The sequence below is a fragment of the Xenopus laevis genome, chromosome 3S (assembly GCF_017654675.1).
Source record: "Xenopus laevis strain J_2021 chromosome 3S, Xenopus_laevis_v10.1, whole genome shotgun sequence".
In the NCBI taxonomy this organism is placed as follows: domain Eukaryota; kingdom Metazoa; phylum Chordata; class Amphibia; order Anura; family Pipidae; genus Xenopus; species Xenopus laevis.
The window spans coordinates 120,053,004-120,075,072 of record NC_054376.1 but is presented as its reverse complement, the minus strand read 5'-3'; the positions used below and the strand labels follow the sequence as shown (position 1 = coordinate 120,075,072).

Sequence of the window (22,069 nt, the reverse complement as noted above, 5' to 3'; positions counted from 1 at the left end):
CACCTTCCAAAAAGTTCAACTTTTGTCTCGTCGGTCCACAAGGTATTTTCCCAAAAGTCTTGGCAATCATTGAGATGTTTTTTAGCAAAATTGAGACGAGCCTTAATGTTCTTTTTGCTTAAAAGTGGTTTGCGCCTTGGAAATCTGCCATGCAGGCCGTTTTTGCCCAGTCTCTTTCTTATGGTGGAGTCGTGAACACTGACCTTAATTGAGGCAAGTGAGGCCTGCAGTTCTTTAGATGTTGTCCTGGGGTCTTTTGTGGCCTCTCGGATGAGTTGTCTCTGCGCTCTTGGGGTCATTTTGGTCGGCCGGCCACTCCTGGGAAGGTTCACCACTGTTCCATGTTTTTGCCATTTGTGGATAATGGCTCTCACTGTGGTTCGCTGGAGTCCCAAAGCTTTAGAAATGGCTTTATAACCTTTGAAATTGAACTCAGGTGTGATAAACCACAGTTAAGTTATTTTTTAACAAGGGGGGCAATCACTTTTTCACACAGGCCCATGTAGATTTGGAGTTTTTTTTCTCCCTTAATAACGTAAACCTTCATTTAAAAACTGCATTTTGTGTTCAATTATGTTATCTTTGACTAATAGTTAATGGTTTTTGATGAGCAGAAACATTTAAGTGTGACAAACATTCAAAAGAATAAGAAATCAGGAAGGGGGCAAATAGTTTTTCACACCACTGTATATTATAACTTTTGTTGAACAGACATTGAGGATGTTCTATGAGATATCTGCAATTGATTTCAGCCTTAAGTGGATGCACAGAAGATGTGAGCATGCACTTCATTGTTGATTTAACAGCAAGCAATAATGGAAGGAATACACAGAGGAAATGTGTCAATAACCAAAATAATAATCATGCTAGCTGCACAGAAGATCCTTTGTTGTATGAGGATATAATATTGGGCACAACAAGTATCAGAATTGTAACAGAAATGGCAAGTAACTGAAGAAGAATCAAAGTACTATCCAAATGATGCCAAATGTCTGTAAAAATAGATTGGAAAATGTCAGTATATTAGGGATACATACAGTAATTTGATCACTGACTAAATCTTCAGAAAAAGATACAGTTCAATAACTAAACCAAAATTTGCCTATTCAGAACTGAGAAAATGATTTATAAATGCATAAACTGTTAATTAAAATTGTCTTATTCAGTTAACCTGAGCTTTCAGGCAAGGTTGTGGATGAGGGCCAGATGATCATTAAGATCGAAACCCTCCAAAAAGCTCTAGAATTTTGCCAAATCCTAACCAGATCCTAAATTTGGTGGATCCTTAATTTATATTCTAATACAAGATAAAGAAAACCTGAAAGACTTTGAAAACTGTACAATTCCCCTAATATCAATTAGCAGTAAGATAATGCTAAAGATTATTTTAACGTGGACAGTAGGTGTACCTAAGCATCTTGTTGCTTTAATAGGAGCAGTCACACAGTCGTAACTGAAATGGGAAAACAGATTCTCAGAAGACTGGAGAAAAATGACAAGGAGTCATGAACCTTTTATATGCTGACAACACACATCACAGCCCTCGCTTTTTTTTTTGCATATTAAGATGGAACCTTCTTTATTTTAATCTGAATGGGTGCCCTTTATGTCTGTTGGAAGGATCAAGAGAGTTGATTGTTAGGATCAATATGTATAATTAGAAAGAGACCTATCTGCCCGCTGCGACCTCTTTACTCTGAAAAAAATCCCAAATTGTCTAGCCATTCTTCTTCATAACCAAGACTCTACATAACCTTCACCAATTTGAAAGTTTAGGTGGAGCTCTGCAACAAAATTATTTAATACTTTTGACAATAAACCTCTCCCAATCTGGGGTGAATTTGAGTTTGTGAAAAAAACATGCGGACATGAAAATAAATGCAAACAAAACTTGTCTGACACAATAAAATGTTCCTGGGCATGTTTTTGTGTGGAAACATATTGTTCCATTCATTTGGACATATCTAAGGAATAGGAACATCTAAATGCATAACTATCATATAATAATGCTAATAATATTACAACAACTATAGCATATGTGATTTTCTTTCCAGTCAAAATGTCCAAACAAAATCTCCTTCTCATTAGATGGAAATATATTTTAGATAAGCAGTTCTAAAAAATGTTTAGAATTTAGAAAGAAATTCTAGATTTAGAAAGAAATTCTAAATTAAATAAATATGCAATATTTTCAGCAACATATAATAAGTGAGATTTGTGTTCACTACTTTTGAGAAACATATGCTTGAATTAGGTTTTAAAAATCTAAATATAGTAACAAACATAGAAAAGTTGTAAATTAGGTTGAACAAATTCACATGTTTTCACAAGACACAACACAAGTTTATGTCAAGTTTAGGTTACAATGTACAGTATTTATAATACATTGGGCAAATAGTAAATCCATGATGATGATGATGATTATTATTATTATTATTATTATTGCTAAACTATTTTCCTATTAGTCCTATTAGTATTATGATTCAGATGACTTTCTATGGTATTTTTAACATGTTGAAATATTATAATATTTCTATGGCTTTTGCTGAAAATATGTTTAATACCTATCACTACCTCTGTGGTCATATTAAAATTCTTGAAGACTTATAATTCTATGAAACTATAAAAAATATATATACAGTATATATATATATATATATATATATATATAGATAAAATTGCACTGCTGGCAAATTCAGTATTGCAGCTAGTATAAACATGTTTTTTTAGTATAGTTTCTGTATATATACTTAGTTGTGGCTATTTGCTCAATTTCCGGTATTTTTCTCATAACACTTATCACCTTCACTGTTTTACGATGGCAAAAATATAGGGATGAGGTCAATCAACTGAGAGATAATTACAAGATCTGCTCAACCACAGTAGGTTGCTGGGTGTATTCTTAAAGCCAATATAAGTTCTACTCAAATTCATTTCAGGGAAAGAATGATTTAATAGTCAGTATTGCAGCTAGTATAAACATGTTTTTTTAGTATAGTTTCTGTATATTTCTTAGACAACTATAATAATAATACTAATAATAATTTGAAGGAGAGCTCTCATCTTGCCTATTCGGACAGAAGTAAACCGTTTGCAGCAGTCACATACATGATCAGACCCAGAAACCCTGGTTCCCTGACATTCTCCATAGTTAGTTTAATAGGTACATGTGCCCTCATTCTAATATGTAAAGTTTCAGGAAATCTGTCAGAAATGGGAGCAATGTGACTGTTGGTCACGTGTGGGCGACAAATATTGTTGCAGTTTTATAGTTTCATATGGAACCAGAGTATCATGTAATTTGCCCTTTACAGCAAAAATGAAAAAGATTATTTATAAATAAAGGTTTTCACCTAAGTTCAGTTTAATATGGAACAGCATAATGGCACACTCACTATGTAGAAGACACATTTTTGCATTTTGCTTTCTGTATTATGGAAAGTAAGTAAGACTACGTTATTTACCCTCTAGTTATCTGTGTATTGTTGCATGCATGTAAAATACCCAATTCAATTTTGATAACACTTTTCTTGTAAATTTTAAAAGTTTCTAAATATAAATCCACATCCATTTAAATTGTGCACTAGAAGTGGGGAGTGCTTCTATGCAGCATCTTGAGAACAAGAAGTGTAATTTCATCCTATCTAATTTTGAAATAAAATACTATTCTTACGGAATAACTTCTGGCAAAATACATTTTTGGTGTTAAAATGAGACAATAACTGCAGGTTTAAATGCATATAAACCTAATAGCGAACTAAACCAATATCTATAGATGATATTCTACAGAGATATTAACACATTTTAATAATGCAGAACTTTTTATTATTGGTGTTATTTAGTATAAATAATAACTGTAATAACTACTATCGCACATTTTCTTATGAGAAAATAATTTAAGAAGGAAAGAATTTTATGCACAATCACATTCCAACACAAGATGTCAGTATTAACCTTCCTTATCTCTGAAAAGCCATCCAATTGGATTTTTTTCACGTGAATCAGCCATATTGCTGCTAGTCTTGTTGAAAATCGTAGATGCTTTCTTTTTTAATCATTTCATAAAACAAGACTGTTGTTGGATGCTTGTTGAAATATATGAAACATCTTCAAAATACAGGAAATGCCTACTTTTAGAAGAAATATTCTGGTGATAATCCAGGCTGTTTATTTTTCCTTATTGCTAATGGCTTGGAATCAGGTCCTCTGTCAGCTTCATTACAGCATCCCTGAAGAATCCAAACACGGAACCTTTGTTGGAAGAATTGCACAGGATCTTGGTCTGGATATCAGTGAGATTAATTCAAGATTGCTAAGGATCATTTCTAGGAACCAGAAGGAATATTTTCAGGTAAATCTGCAAAATGGCATTTTATTTGTTAAACATGCAATAGACAGAGAAGAGCTTTGCCCAGATTTACCTCTTTGTATTGTGTCAATTCAAGTTATTGTTGATAAACCTGTTCAAATGCATCGTGTGGATGTGGAGATAGAGGATATAAATGATAATTATCCAGTGTTCCCTTCCAGTCAATACACTATTTCTGTGCCAGAATCAAGGCTGCCAGGAACAAGATTTCCACTAGAGGGAGCAGTAGATGCTGATATTGGAACCAATTATATCACAAACTATGAACTTAGTGCAAATGATTATTTTATTTTAGAACTTCCAAAATTTATTCACCAGATTAAATCGATACAGCTTATTCTGAAAAAATCTCTTGACAGAGAAAAAGAAAGTTTGCACAATTTGACTCTCACGGCATTTGATGGTGGAAAACCCAAACTAAGTGGCTCTACGCAACTTGTTATCAATGTTGAGGATGTAAATGATAACCCCCCTGTATTTAATCAATCATTTTACCAAAGCAGCATTACTGAAAATGCCCCTAAAGGGACCATAGTGGCAAAGTTGAATGCAACTGATTTAGATCAGGGTAAGAACGGGGAAATATTATATGAATTCAGTAAACTGGTCCCTGAAGAAGTGTTGTCAATATTTAGTCTAGACAAGCACACAGGTGAAATATGGGTAAAAGGTGAACTGGACTATGAAAAGACCAATACCTATGAAATCCATTTTGATGCTTTTGATAATGGTGAACCCCTCTTGAATGGACACTGCCAACTTGTAGTCACAGTTGTAGACCTGAATGACAATGCTCCTGAGTTGTCTGTAACATCTCTTTCTTTGCCTGTTCCTGAAGATGCAACCCAAGGAACCATTGTCGCAATTATTAGTGTCCACGATCAAGACTCTGGTGGCAATGGGAGAGTTAACTGCTACATTTCCCCACCCACTCCATATAAAATAAACCCTGCATTCACTGGGGATTTTTCTCTTGTAGTTAATGCACCTTTAGACCGAGAAAACAAATCAGAATATCAAGTTGTGATTACTGCTATAGATGAGGGCTTCCCTGCCCTTTCATCTTCAATGATAATCAATATTGAAGTCAGTGATGTAAATGACAACGCACCCCTATTTCAACAAGCAGTTCACACAATTTTTATCAAGGAAAATAACCCACCGGGTTCTCATGTCTACACAGTATCAGCCTCTGATTCAGATACTGACCACAATTCCTTCATAACATACTCAGTAAGTGAGAGTTACATAGAGGGGATTCCCATTTCCTCCTATCTCTCAATCAACCCAGAAAATGGAAACCTGTTTGCTTTGGTATCTTTCGACCATGAACAAGTTGCATATTTTCAATGTCGTATTAAAGCCACAGATGCAGGACTTCCTCCTCTGAGCTCAAATTTGACATTAAATATTTTTATTAAAGATGTTAATGACAATGCACCAGCATTTGCAACAGATCATTCTAACAGTGCATCTGCAATATCGGTAACAGCCCCCAAGTCAGCACAACCAGGTCACCTGGTAACTAAGGTTAATGCTGTCGACTTGGATTCTGGATACAATGCATGGTTGTCTTATAAGTTTAAAAATTTAGCAGGAAATTCCTTATTTGCAATATCTCAACATACCGGAGAAATAAGAGTGACACGTCCCTTAGCAGAAGGAGAAGGTGATGAGTTCAGACTGTTTGTGGTGGCTGAAGACCATGGAGAACCTGCAATGACAGCACTAACTCAAATCATTATCTCCATTAAGGATTCTGTTGAAGACAACAAGATAATTCATTATCATGCAAGAGGAATCAATGATGAGTTTTCTGATGCAAATATATACTTAGTTGTAGCTATTTGCTCAATTTCCGGTATTTTTCTCATAACACTTATCACCTTCACTGTTTTACGATGGCAAAAATATAGGGATGAGGTCAATCAACTGAGAGATAATTACAAGATCTGCTCAAACACAGTAGGTAGCTGGGTGTATTCTCAAAGCCAATATAAGTTCTACTCAAATTCACTTCAGGGAAAGAATGATTTAATAGTCTTCACTCCAAATGTACCTCCATCTTCCCAAACTGAAGAAACCACATCCCAGCAAGGAGTAATTATAAAATCATGTCAGGTGAGATAATTTTTTTAACCTTTTTCAAAACCTATAGCCTGAACAAAACTGTACTTATTATAAGGGTTTATTGAGTATTGTTATTTTTGCATTGCATCTGTAGTCCAAAGTAGTTCAGCTTAGCAAATTCTTCTGAATGTGTTACATATAGATATTTTGTATTTGGAGAAACAAAAACTGACAACCAATTCAGTTCAGGTCAACGGAACTGTCTATAATTTGGGCAGATGTGCTAAAGGCCAGTAAACAGATGCCCCCATTATGACCAACTCATAATTGGAGAAATTACTTTCTACACAGAGTGCAGACACTTTTTGCACTAATATATATTTATAAATTTATAGTTATACACGAACATCAGTTCGATGAGGATCCGCATTCCAAGGCCAAAATGTGTAAACGGGGTGCACGGTTAAAATATGTATATATCCACGAACATTAAAGAACCGGCACACCCATGTAAAAATAATTCACTTTTTTATTATTTCATAGTCTATGATATATATATATATATATATATATATATATATATATATATATATATATATATATATATATATATATTACAATTGTGAAAATATAACAATATGAAATATGTTTTTTATGTATTTTTATTTTTATAAGTGTTTCTAAAATGTATTGAAGAGTTTAAAACTTGATCCAAAGACAATTAACTTGTTCCACAGTCTGATATATTTTCAACAAAATATGTCTAACCACCACTTCTTCTTTGGGGCCCTAAATTAACTTTCATCATATTGCAGTCATAATATGTGAGGCCATCATCTGTAAGGAAATGTCAGGTGCCACAAAGTTTTTTTTCACTTACTTTTTGATCCAATCCCTCTGGATCATTACAGTTTGATTATGTATTTGAGCTGGGAAATTGCATATAATCAAATGAAAGTATTTTTTTTTAGTTTGCTGTTAGCAGTTTTATAGTGACTGCAACACTTTCAGTAGGTAATATTTTATGGGTACTAACTTAGAAAGGATCCTAGAAAAGGCTTCCAGTGTTTTGTATAACAACACTACATTGAGCATATAGTACTAGTGTTTTGTCTGTAACCACTCATATTCAGAGTTTCTTCTTGATCTTAGTGTTAAATGCTAAATATTATCATGGGGCACAATCCTAGTAAAAAAAGCAAGGGAGTATGCAGTCACCAACTGTGTTTAAGGAGATTTGAACCAAGAAGTGATAAAAATTTGAATGACTGCAGAATGTTTAAAAGGTTGACTGTACATCTGTTCCTCTAGATCTCTAGATGACAGTTTGTACTATATGGGCACAATCTAAAAAAATCTGTAACATTTCCCCTTTGGTCTACATTCCCCTTTAACTACTATTTATTCTGGTGCAATGATGTGTTTGTCTGCATTTTATGACCTTAACTGTATGTTGTTTATAACTTTTTCCATATCATACATTGGGATATGTCTTAGCTCATAGTTTATTTCCTTGGCTGATAATACTATTATGCACAAAATAATTATTTTCTCAATATGTTTAAGTCTTTTGCCCTGGCTGGTTAAGGAAATCACACCCTAATTCTGAACAAGTACTCATGAGTCTGACTATATAAACTATTACAAATTCTAATACAACTGCATAGAACATTTCAGTTTCTTTGTAATGATAACTTGCACACCATTTAGTATTAATTATTGTTGTATTGACATCAGTTATCATGTAGGGTATCTACAGGTATTTTAGGAAGTAATAAATTTTAATTAATTGATTGTTTCATTGATTGTTTCATCGCAAAATATCAGATGAGAATTTTTAATTTAAGGTTTAGGGAAATTAGATTGGCCACGCCACTGAGAACAGATATTACTTTTATAATGTACTATACATTACTACGTAGTCATCATGTAACCATGATTAGTGCAATCTTAGTTATCAAACACAGTAAAGTATCCTGTAATATTTGGCATGGCTTAGCACACTGGAGAAATAAGACTGACACAACCATTAGCAGATGCTGAAGGTAAGGGATTTGGGCTGTCTGTTGCGGCTGGAAACCATGGAGAGCATTCAATGACAGCAGTAGCTCAAATCATTGATAGACTTAACATTTACAGTATGAGGAAACAGTGATAACAATTTACTTGTTCATAGCTATGTGCTCACTTTCAGCTTCTTCTTCATTACTCTTATTTCTTTCATTGTATTGTGATTGTAAAAATAAAGAGGTGAGGTCTTCAAATCCGTGAATGGAGATATCGTGATGTATTCTCATATATTTTACTATGAATTGAATTACAGCATGTCTTAACTTATTTATCAATTTTAGGAAAAGGAGTTCTAAACATTTAAATAAGACTACCTGTTTACTAATCGTTTAATACCTTTTAATAGCAAAAAATTTTTAAATTCTTGTTGATATCAAATTGTAAACTACTTTTTTAGTAGTTTACAATTTGATAATCCTAAAATTCTATTGGTATTAGCACGTAGAAGACTTTTTATTATACGTTTAACATGTTTGAATATTTCAAGTCGTTTTTCCATTACTTTTGCTAAAACATCTGTTATGTTTCTCACGACCACTGTGGTGCAAGTTTGATTGTAGTGAAATTCTATATAGAATATTTAAAATCTGAATTATCCCAATCTGATTTTGTGTTTTCATTAGGGATAAGCTAAAAATTTTGCTGTGTATCTATTGGATAGTAAAAAAAATATTGCACGGTTTGAAAAATTGTTGCACAAAAAAACGCCCTTTTACTTTGAAATGTGAATGCTAAAAAAAAACTGGCTGAAAGTGCACATGCTTCCCACGCCAAGCACCCAGGAAAATTCTGAGCTAACTAGAATGCATTTATTAAAGAAAAGAATTGTAAAAAATTACCAGAAAAAAAATCGACAAGTAATATCTGATGAGGTTAATATAAAGCATTGGTAATTGTTTTTTTTAGCCTCATTGAAAATCAACGGAGCAATGTTATTCTCTCTGGCATGCAACTTTCTTTCTGGAATATTCTGTCTTGGTTTTATTTTTTAAATAAGCTAGTGTTTGAGAGGGAAAAGTCCCATAGGGAGGAAGCACATCAGACTGGTCTGGTGTGCTTCCTCCCTATGGGAATTCTTGTTTGAGAAATTGGCTTGGAAGTAGCCTGAGGAGTTGAATGCACCCTATGGAAAGAAAGTAAGTGGTGTGCCGTAGAAAATGTGTTTTAAGAGAGAAAAGTTGCACAAGTTGTATTGCATTTTTTGGTGCGCATGTTTTTTTCTCAACTTCAAAAAGGTATAAATAGGCCTCTTAATAATCCAATGAAACAGTGACCTTTAAACTTTTTTACTTTAAATTTTAAATATTTAAACTGGTACCACACTAGTGTAAAAAGAGCCTTATATTGTTTATTGTTTAAATACTAATCACAAGTAGAAGTACCTTCAAGTGCAAACAAGTAACCTTACAGTGATGCATGCTAGTTTATTTTATTTGTAGTATTCAATGAAAAAGAAAAGTTTTGGTAAGTGGTGTTTATGAGAATTCCTGGACCCCGACTCAGTCGCTTGCACTATTGCTACTAGCATTACAAATATGTTTTGGGGTTTTTTTGGTGTTTGCTTTGCATATTTTGTAGGCAACTAGAGTTGCTTTTGCATATTTTGTAGGCAACTTTAACTATTCTTATTGTGAAGCTGAAAAGATTTTTGGCTAATCAAAGAGTGTTGCTAAAATGGGAGTGTCCATACTTTATACTACTTTTAGTGATGTTGTCCCATTATGATCTACATCCATAAAACATTGTAAGTATTATCCTCCATGAAAATATAACTTAAATATTGATTTATTAGAAAATGTATATTGTTATATATAACAAACAACTATTTCTTATGTAACCTTAACATAATAAATATCTGAATGAAAAGGATGAAACAGGAGGGTGATTTAGACAAGCTGTTTGTTGAGAGTGTCTTGAGATGTACTGATCACCAGCTAAAGGTCTACTGGTAGATCCCGATCTACCTTTGGGACCCCCCTATATACTGTGGGTCACAGCTCACAAGTACCATAGCATTTTTATAGTTTCAAATAGAACCATATCGTGTCATTTGACATTTTCAGCAAAAATGAAAAAGATTATAAATTTTGTTGCGTTAATTATAGAAGTAGTAGCTCAATGCCTTTTTTGCCTTCCTCTGGATCAACTAGCAGTTAGGCAGGTTAAAAAAATCAGAAGGTTTAACTTGATGGACGTGTGCCCTTTTTCAACCTAACTTACTATGTTACTATTTAACTATGTAACGCAGGCTTACTGGAACAGCATAATGACCCAGATTCTATGGGGGTTATTTACTAAACTCCGAATGCAAAAATCACGAAAAATTTGTGATTTTTTTTTTATATATAATATCTGACTTTTTTGGAATTTATTAAACCCTGAGGATGGAAAAGTCAAAATATGAAAATCCGGCATCTCAGACCAGTCAAGGTTGTATATAAGTCAATGGGAGAATTCCCAATGATTTCTTGATGTGCGCTGGGTTTCGTGCAATACCCCAACGTTTTTGGAGTTTTCCGGTAAAAATTTCAGAAAAAATCATGAAAATTCGATGAAAAAATCAGTAAAAAATCATGAAAATCGGATTTTTACCCGCAAAGCAAATTCTCAGGAAAATGTAATAAATAAGCATAAAAAACCCGAACGGATTTGACCAGAGTTTGCAGCAGAAAATATTGAGATAAATTTGAACTTGATAAATAACCCCCTATATAATGGACATTTTTTTCTCTCTTACTTTTTGTATTAAGTGAAAAAAAAAATATCTATCTCCTATGCATGTATGTATCAATGCAAGCATATAAAATACCCAATCCAAACTCAATTTTGTTTATTTGTTCACAATAACAATTTCCCTGAAATGTGGTATTTAACAGTTTACAAAGTCTTAGAAGCATAAACCTAATATCTAAATATACCAATATTTTAGAGATTTTAAGACATTTTAAAAATACAGAACTTCTCTTATTATTTAATGCAGTTATTAATAAATACTATAATACAAATACAAAATACAAAACTAATTTAAGAAAGTAAGAACGAATTTTATGCTTCATCGCATTCCAACACAATATGTCAGTATTTACCTTCTTTATCTCTGAAAATCGATTGAATTGGATTTGAATTTGATTTTTTTCATGTGAATTAGCCATATTGCTGCTGGTTGTATTAAAAATTGTAACTGTTTCCTTTTTCAATGTTGGATGCTTGTTGAAATACATGAAACATCAATTACCTTCTAAATCCTGGAAATGCCTACCTTCAGAATAAATAATTCTGGTGATAAGCCACATTGTTCATTTTTCCTTATTGCTTATGGTTTGGGACCAAGTCCTCTCAGCTTCATTACAGCATCCCTGAAGAATCCAAACATGGAATCTTTGTTGGAAGGATTGCACAGCATCTTGGTTTGGATATTAGTAAGATTGATAAAAGATTACTAAGGATCATTTCTAGGAACCAGAATGAATATTTTCAGGTAAATCTGCAAAATGGCATTTCATTTATTAAACATGCAATAGACAGAGAAGAGTGTTGTCCAGATTTATCTCTTTGTATTGTCTCCATTCCAGTTATTGTTGAGAAATCTGTTCAAATACACCTTGTGGACGTAGAGATAGAAGATATAAATTATAACTATCCAATAGCTACTGTATACCAGAATTAAGGCTGCCATGAATAAGAATTACACTAGAGGGAGCAGTAGATGCTGATACTGGAACAAATTCTATCACAAACTATGAACTTATTTTATTTTAGAACTTCCAAAATCTATTCACCAATAACTTGACAGAGAAAAAGAAAGTTTGCACCATTCAACCCCAAACTTAGTGGGTCTACGCAACTTATTATCAATGTTGAGGATGTGAATCATAATTGATAATTGGTGATATTTAATCAGTCGTTTTACCAAAGCAGCATTGTTGAAAATGCCCCTAAAGGAACCATAGTGGCAAAACTGAAAAAATTGGGACATTTTATATGAATTCAGTATATACTGCTCCCTCTAGTGTAAGGGGTATTTTTTTTATTAATATAGTTACATAGTACATAGTTACATAGTTAAATTGGGTTGAAAAAAGACAAAGTCCATCAAGTTCAACCCCTCCAAATGAAAACCCAGCATCCATACACACACCCCTCCCTACTTTTAATTAAAATTCTATATACCCATACCTATACTAACTATAGAGTTTAGTATCACAATAGCCTTTGATATTATGTCTGTCCAAAAAAATCATCCGAGCCATTCTTAAAGGCATTAACTGAATCAGCCATCACAACATCACCCGGCAGTGCATTCCACAACCTCACTGTCCTGACTGTGAAGAACCCTCTACGTTGCTTCAAATGAAAGTTCTTTTCTTCTAATCTAAAGGGGTGGCCTCTGGTACGGTGATCCTCTTTATGGGTAAAAAGGTCCCCTGCCATTTGTCTATAATGTCCTCTAATGTACTTGTAAAGTGTAATCATGTCCCCTCGCAAGCGCCTTTTTTCCAGTGAAAACAACCCCAACCTTGACAGTCTACCCTCATAATTTAAGTCTTCCGTCCCTCTAACCAATTTAGTTGCATGTCTCTGCACTCTCTCCAGCTCATTTATATCCCTCTTAAGGACTGGAGTCCAAAACTGAACTGCATGCTCCAGATGAGGCCTTACCAGGGACCTATAAAGAGGCATAATTATGTTTTCATCCCTTGAGTTAATGCCCTTTTTTATGCAAGACAGAACTTTATTTGCTTTAGTAGCCACAGAATGACACTGCCCAGAATTAGACAACGTGTTATCTACAAAGACCCCTAGATCCTTTTCATTTAAGGAAACTCCCAACACATTGCCATTTAGTGTATAACTTGCATTTATATTATTTTTGCCAAAGTGCATAACCTTGCATTTATCAACATTGAACCTCATTTTCCAGTTTGCTGCCCAGTTTTCCAGTTTAGACAAATCACTTTGCAAAGTGGCAGCATCCTGCATGGAACCTATAGTTCTGCACAATTTAGTATCATCTGCAAAAATAGAAACAGTACTTTCAATGCCCACCTCCAGGTCATTAATAAAAAAGTTGAAAAGCAAGGGACCTAGTACAGAGCCCTGCGGAACTCCACTAAAAACACTGGTCCAATTAGAAAATGTTCCATTTACCACCACTCTTTGTAGTCTATCTTTTAGCCAGTTCTCTATCCAGGTACAAATACTATGTTCCAGGCCAACATTCCTTAATTTAACCAGTAACCTTTTGTGTGGCACTGTATCAAATGCTTTAGCAAAGTCTAAGTAAATCACATCCACTGCCATCCCAGAATCGAGGTCTCTACTTACATTCTCATAAAAAGAAATTAAGTTAGTCTGGCAAGATCTATTACGCATAAAACCATGCTGGCACAAACTCATAGTATGAATTTGTTACCATACATGCATCCATAAAAATGTTTTGAGTAGTGATGGGCGAATTTGTCCCATTTCACTTTGCTGAAAAATTCACAAAATTCTCACAAAATTTGCAAAACGGCGAAAAATCGTGAAATAGGAAAGTTCCCAAAAAATCTTGAAATTCTAACATTTTCCCAAAAAATTATAAAATTCGGACGTTTTCACTCAAAAATAGTGAAATTCAAAGGTAAAAAACACAAAAAAATCGTGAAAATCTAACATTTTCACGAAAAAAAATTGTGAAACTCGGAAATTGACACCGGCGAATTTTCACCGGTGAATTTTCACAGGGGATTCACAAATTTATTCGCTGGCGGCAAAACACTGCAATTTGCTGCAAATTTGTGCCAGCCGAATTTATTCGCCCATCACTAGTTTTGAGATATGGTAATTTTTATTTTTTGATTTTTATGTAACTGTATGAGCACTACTCGAGGTATGATCCTGAGTGACTGTCTTGTATGATCACATGGGATTCTGCATGAGAAGGAGAAGAAGAAGAGGACCATAAATGTTCAGTATATATACCAGTATAATGGTATACTAATATACTCATTTTGCAAAGAAAATGTTTTTTTAATCAATAAATTAAACACTTTTTCCAACTATCCAAGAATATACCTGCGGGTGGCCCCATTAGGAAAACATTCAAACACAAATTTCTATGTAACAGATATTACTTTATGCAAGATTAAAGGCATAGTAAAATATACATTTGCATGATATAAATGACCCACTACCCTGGGAATATCTGCTGTCCAATCCTGGCAACTTTTGGCAGGCAAAGTCACACTCCACTCCTGGTTGACAAAGAGTCTCAGTCCCTTTTCTCCCAAAAGGCTCTTAAAGGAACAGTAACACCAAAAAATATAAGTGTTTTAAAGTAATGAAAATATCATGTATTGTTGCCCTGCACTGGTAAAACTGATCTGTTTGCTTCAGAAACAATACTATAGTTCATATAAACAAGCTGCTGTGGAGCAATGGCGGAAATTGAAAAACGGCTATATGGCACAGGTTAACTAATGGATAACAGATAACACCATTAGACAGACAGAATTTATCTGCTATCTGCTGTGTAACTTGAGCTTTTTCTCCTTTGAATGGCTACCTCAATTGCTACACAGCAGCTTATTTATATAAACAATAGTAGTGTTTCTAAATCAAACACAGCAGTTTTACCAGTGCAGGGCAACACTGCATTATATTTTCATTACTTTAAAACACTTTTATTTTTTGATGTTACTGTTCCTTTAAGTTTCCCAATTAGCGCTAACTGCCCAAATACCTTTCCCACTGGACAAAGGTATTTACTCCCATGTGGCAGGCGCACGAACAAAGTCTGTATCACACACATGCAACATGCTGGATCCTCTCTTTTTCTACACTCCCTTAGGCACAACTCACCTTTGGGATTCACACAGATGGGTACGTTTACACAGAGCTGAAACAGGCATCCACAGCGATGACATTCTCAGAAGCTCCAGGCTCTCCTAGCCGAGCATACAACTTGCTTTATCCTCCAGCTAAATTATAGCTCCCAGAAATCTCCAAGTATGAGCATGTAAAGGTCCAGTTTTGCATTTATGAGCTTCAGACCCTCCTGGTCTAGTTCCTAGGCTTGGGGCTGCCGAACCCAGCCATCCAGGGACTCCTCCAGCTTTTGCCCCTTACATCTTTGCAGCAGTGAAAGTGAAAGCAGGAATGGCAAATGTGAGCACATGGCTCTCCTATATATCCAAAGTTGGTGCAGCAGCAACACCTTGTGACACCCTCCGATATCTGCCAGACACACTGCACTCGGACAAGGCTCCAGCCCCTCCCAGGACTCTAGGTAGACTCTGTAGCTGCACAGGTAGGGGATTTCCCAACATGTGGTTTCACATTTTAAGGAGCAGAGGGGAATTAAACCTCTGTATTCCTACACTGCCATTGCCTGTCGTATAGAATACAATGTCAGTGACTGTTCTCTAAAATTGAAGCAAATATATTCACATGGTAATACGATAATGATTTAAGTAACACAATAGCTTGATCATGGAAGAGACCATTAACTTAACCAGTGGGGTTTCTTTATGGATAGAGAAAATAATGAATATCACTTCTTCAAAATAAGACATGTTTTGTGTGGTTATGTGGAAAAAAACTTCACCTCCAATTGAATTACTCTGTTTCTGAGCATATTGGCATGAAAATTCAGTTAATTATAATTGAATGGGGCTTCAGCAGTTCCACTAGTGCCAAAGAGTGGTCTGTATGAAGCCAAAGTTGGACTTAGAACACAAAGCTTTCTTGTATAGTGATGGGCGAATAAATTTGGCAGGCGCGAACTAGCGGTGAATGGGATCCAAGAATATACCTGCGGGCGGCCCCTTTAGGAAAACATTCAAACACAAATTTCTATGTAACAGATATTACTTTATGCAAGATTAAAGGCAAAGTAAAATATACATTTGCTTGATATAGATGACCCACTACCCTGGGAATATCTGCTGTCCAATCCTGGCAACTCATTGGCAGGCAAAGTCACACTTCATTCCTGGTGGACAAAGAATCTCAGTCCCTTTTCTCCCAAAAAGCTCTTAAGTTTCCCAGGTAGCGCTACCTGCCCAAATACCCTTCCCACTGGACAAAGGTATTTACTCCCATGTGGCAGGCGCATGAGCAAAGCCTGTATCACACACATGCAACATGCTGGATCCTCTCTTTTTCTACCCTCCCTCAGGCACAACTCACCCTTGGGATTCACACAGATGGGTAGGTTTACGCAGAGCTGAAACAGGCATCCACAGCGATGACATTCTGAGAAGCTCCAGGTTCTCCTCGCTGAGCATACAACTTGCTTTATCCTCCAGCTAAATTATAGCTCCCAGAAATCTCCATAGTACGAGCATGTAAAAGTCCAGTTTTGCATTTATGAGCTTCAGACCCTCCTGGTCTAGCTCCCGACCCTCCTGGTCTAGCTCCCAGGCTTTGGGGCTGCCGCAACCCAGCCATCCAGGGACTCCTCCAGCTTTTGCCCCTTACATCTTTGCGGCAGTGAAAGTGAAAGCAGGAATGGCAAATGTGAGCACATGGCTCTCCTAAATATCCAAAGTTGGTGCAGCAGCGACACCTCGTGACACCCTCCGGTGTCTGCCAGACACATTGCACTCGGACAAGGCTCCAGCCCCTCCCAGGACTTTAGGTAGACTCTGTAGCTGCACAGGCAGGGGATTTCCCAACACGTGGTTTCACATTTTAAGGAACAGAGGGGAATTAAACCTCTGTATCCCTACACTACCATTGCCTGTCATATAGAATATTATGTCGGTGACTGTTCTGTAAAATTGAAGCAAATATATTCACATGGTAATACGATAATGATTTAAGCAACACAATAGCTTGATCATGGAAGAGACCATTAACTTAACCAGTGGGGTTTCTTTATGGATAGAAGCCTGAGCACAAAAAGCATAAACAAGCACAATCATTTTGTACTAAGAAAATAATGAATATAAATTCTTCAAAATAAGACATGTTTTGTGTGGTTATGTGGAAAAAAACTTCACCTCCAATTGAATTACTCTGTTTCTGAGCATATTGCCATACAAATTCAGTTAATTATAATTGAATGGGGCTTCAGCAGTTCCACTAGTGCCAAAGAGTGGTCTGTATGAAGCCAAAGTAGGACCTAGAACACAAAGCTTTCTTGTATAGTGATGGGCGAATAAATTTGGCAGGCACAAAACCAGCGGTGAATTTCCGCGTTTCGCCACTGGGAAATAAATTTCCGAAACTGTTGTGAAAATTCGCAGATGAAAAATCTGCTGCATCTAAAAAAATTTGTGCATGCGTCAGAATAGTCACGCATTGTCGCGCGTCAAAATTATTTGGCCGCCCATTGACTTGCACTTGGCAAAAATAGGTGCGCGTATAACAATTAAATTATTTTGACGCCGAATGACTTCAATTCACTTTGCAAATTTTCCGACGAAGCGAAATGGGACAAATTCACCCATCACTATTCTAAGCAACTTGCTTTAATGTAAAAAACTCATACGATTTAGAAATTCGACCTTTTTAAATGGGCCTCCCCATGCCACAACACAAAAAGATATTTGCATACTGTATAAATTCAACACAAAGGGGCATATTTATCAAGAATCTAATTTGTGAGTTGTGTGAGAGTTTTTCTACCTTGGATAAACTCTAATTTCAAATGTTTGTGTTTATGGAAAAATCCGAATGTCAAAAATTTGCATGAAAAACAACTGGGAAAAAACTCTAATGATCAAGTTCATGTCCTGAAAAAACTCAAATCGATCAAATTTATGTCCCAAAAACTCAAATTGATTATGTTTTCTGATAAAAAACGGATTTTAACATTCATGCTTTTAAATTTTTTTCTTAATAAATCCTAGACATTTAAGTTTTTAAAAAATATAACTCAAATGTGTGAGTTTGGGTGCAAAAAAAAATTTGAATTGTGGAGAAAAATCATATTTGATTTTTAATAAATGTGCCCCAAAATTACATGGGTCGAATTCTGAATTCATGTGAGTTTTTTTTTACAACTCCCCTAAATTCGATTGAATTCGAAATTTGACTTGGGAAAATGTATTAATAAAATTGAATTTTAAAAGCTCGATTCCATTTGATTCAAATTCGATCAAATTCGATTAGAGTTTTTTCTCTGAAAAGAGAAGGCTGCAAACATCACCAAATTGATCTCTGGACTTCTCTCATTGACTTATACAGCAATTTGGCATGTTTTAGGTGGCAAACAGTCGAATTTGAATTCTTAAAGGACTATGATAAATATTGAAAATCTAATTTGAATTTTTTTAAAAAAACTTGAATTAAGTTTGGACAATTCCCTAGTTCAATTTGACAGTTTTGACCATAAAAAAAATTGAAAATTCGAATTCAAGCCTTAATATAAAAATACATTTGCATAATGTATACATTCAACACAAAATATGTAACAAGTTAGGTCCAGACAAATACATTAATAAAAATAAAATGTTTTAATAAATTATTCATATTTCTATGGATAATTGGCTGGAAAAATTACTTCTGTCTTTCTTCCCTTTTATAGTATCACCTTAAAAGACAAAAGCAGTAAAGATATTCCTACTAGATTTAAGTACTAGTTTCATTACTAATTCATATGAAGAAAATATTTTACCAAAATACTACATGCAATGTTTAATTCCAACACAAGATGTCAGTATCTGCCTTTGGAATCTCTTACCTATTAGAGATACTGGCTCTCTTTTTGCTGGTGAATCAGCCATATTGCTGCTGGATCTAGGTTAAAATTGTGCATGTTTCCCTTTTAATCTCTCTGGAACGGAAGACAATTTGGATGTGATTATATGAAGCATCAAATACCCTCTAATTGACTTCAGGAAATGTTTACCTTCAAACTGGATGTTCTGGTGATAACCCAGGCTGCTTATGTATTCTTAATGCAAATGGAGGTCTTCTGTCAGCTTCATTACAGCATCCCTGAGGAATCCAAGCACGGAACCTTTGTTGGAAGGATTGCACAGGATCTGGGTCTGGAAATAAGTGAGATTAATTCCAGGATGCTAAGGGTTCTCTCTATGGATCAGAAAGAATATTTTCAGGTAAATCTGCAAAATGGCATTTTATTCGTTAAACATACAATAGACAGAGAAGAGCTATGTCCAGATTTACCTCTTTGTATTGTACCCATTCAAGTTATTGTTGATAAACCTGTTCAAATGCACCGTGTAGATGTGGAGATAGAGGATATCAATGATAATTATCCAGCGTTCCCTTCCAGTCAATACGTTATATCTGTACCAGAATCAAGGCTGCCAGGGACACGATTTCCACTAGAGGGAGCAGTAGATGCTGATATTGGAACACATTCTATCACAAACTATGAACTTAGTGCAAATGATTATTTTATTTTAGAACTTCCAAAATTTATTTACCAGATTAAATCTATACAACTTGTTCTGAAAAAATCACTTGACAGAGAAAAAGTAAGCTTGCACAATTTGACTCTTACGGCATTTGATGGTGGAAACCCCAAACGAAGTGGCTCTACGCGACTTATTATAAATGTTGAAGACGTGAATGATAACCCTCCTATATTTAACCAGTCAATTTATCAGTGCAGCATCACTGAAAATGCTCCTAAGGGGACTTTAGTGGCAAGGCTTATTGCAACAGACTTGGATATGGGGAAAAATGGGGAAATATCATATGAATTCAGCAAACTGGTCCCTGAACGAGTTTTGTCAATATTTAATCTAGATAAGTACACAGGAGAAATTTGGGTGAAAGGTGAACTGGACTATGAGAAGAGCAATACTTATGAAGTCCTCATTGATGCTTTTGATAATGGTGAACCCCTCTTGACAGGACACTGCCAACTCTTAGTCACAGTTGTCGACCTGAATGACAATGCTCCTGAGATGTCTGTAACTTCTCTTTCTTTGCCTGTTCCTGAAGATTCAAATCAAGGAACCATTGTTGCAATTATTCGAGTCCGCGATAGAGACTCTGGGGACAATGGAAAAGTGAATTGCTACAGCTCAGTACCCACTATCTTTAAAGTATACCCTGCATTCAGTGGGGATTTTTCTCTAGTAGTTAATGCACCTTTAGACCGAGAAAACAAATCAGAATATCAAGTTATGATAACTGCTAAAGATGAAGGTTCCCCATCCCTCTCAGCCTCAATAACAATCAATGTTGAGGTCAGTGATGTGAATGACAATGCACCCCTATTTCAACAAACCATTCACACAATTTTTATCAGGGAAAACAACCCCCCAGGTTTTCATGTCTTCACAGTATCTGCCTCTGATACCGATACTGGACAGAATTCCTTCATAACATACTCACTCACTGAGAGCTTCATAGAAGGCATCCCCATTTCCTCCTATATCTCCATCAACCCAGAAAATGGAAATCTATTTGCTTTGTCATCTTTTGACCATGAAGAAGTTGCATATTTCCAATGTCATATTAAAGCCACTGATGCGGGACTTCCTCCTTTGAGCTCTAATCTCACACTAAATATTTTCATTGTAGACGTAAATGACAATGAGCCTCGGTTTACATCAAATTATTCTAATAGTGCATCTGCAATGCTGGTAACTGCACCCAAATCAGCACAAGCAGGTAATCTGGTAACTAAAGTTAATGCTATTGATTTGGATTCTGGATATAATGCATGGATGTCTTATAAGTTTAAAAATGGAGCAGGAAATTTCCCATTTGCTATTTCTCAACATACTGGAGAAATAAGGCTGATACGTCCCATAACAGAAGGAGAAGGCGATGAGTTCAGACTATTTGTGGTGGCTGAGGACCATGGAGAACCTGCAATGACAGCACTAACTCAAATCATCATCTTTATTAAGGATTCTGGTGAAAACACAAAGATAGTTCATCATCATTCAAGAGCAATCAATGATGAATTTTCTGATGCAAATATTTACTTAGTTGTAGCTATTTGCTCGATTTCCAGCATTTTTCTCATTACTCTCATTTCCTTCACAATTTTACGATGGCAAAAATATAGGGATGAGGTCAACCGACTCAGAGAAAATTACAGGATTTGCTCAAACACAGTGGGTAGCTGGGTGTATTCGCAAAGCCAATATAAGTTCTACTCAAATTCACTTCAAGCAAAGAATGATTTAATAGTCTTCACTCCAAATGGACCTCTGTCTTCACAGCCTGAAGGAACCACATCCATGCAAGGTGCCATTGCTAACTCATCAAGTCAGGTAAGCTGGTTAACACTTCATTTTATTCAATCCTTTACTCGTTCATAGCCTTTGTCTATAATGAGATTTTAAGTTTGATTTATCACTGATTTTCTTAATTACTATGATGTATTGCTGATACATAGTATTGTTAGAAGAATGCAATATTTCTATCCAGCTCAAAATATCAGAAAAAAACTTTTCTCAACTAAATGGCTATTACTTAAAGGTATTTATAAGAAAGAGAAAGAGTACCCTGTATATTCCCTTGCTAATTATTGGTAAAATGACCCCTTAGGGTGATTAGCAGCAATAAAATAATTTAATTACCCTCCCAACAATTGACTAACCACTTTCATGAATTGTTACAACGTTATTCACTAATTAA

At 35.3% G+C, this 22,069-nt stretch overlaps 1 protein-coding gene and 1 long non-coding RNA gene across 4 annotated transcripts in view; one reads left to right on the top strand and one right to left on the bottom strand.

Annotated features, from left to right (window-relative positions):
* Positions 1 to 22,069, top strand: part of pcdhac2.S (protocadherin alpha subfamily C, 2 S homeolog) — a 130,586-nt gene that overhangs the window by 11,117 nt on the left and 97,400 nt on the right. Inside the window, exon 1 of one of the 3 annotated variants that reach the window (XM_041588815.1) lies at positions 4,404 to 6,490. The exons of 1 other annotated variant lie outside the window; for it this stretch is intronic. In XM_041588815.1, the coding sequence (XP_041444749.1) occupies positions 4,469 to 6,490 (2,022 nt within the window). In that variant the 5' untranslated portion in view covers positions 4,404 to 4,468. Of the gene's footprint in view, positions 1 to 4,403; positions 6,491 to 19,157; positions 21,703 to 22,069 lie in introns of those variants that run through there. One more of the 3 variants, XM_041588814.1, reaches the window with a different exon arrangement.
* Positions 3,254 to 19,433, bottom strand: LOC121402221. Its single transcript, XR_005966700.1, has 3 exons — positions 19,350 to 19,433; positions 5,998 to 6,083; positions 3,254 to 4,325 (listed from the first exon to the last, which is right to left on the bottom strand). It is a non-coding gene; the product is annotated as an uncharacterized LOC121402221 (long non-coding RNA).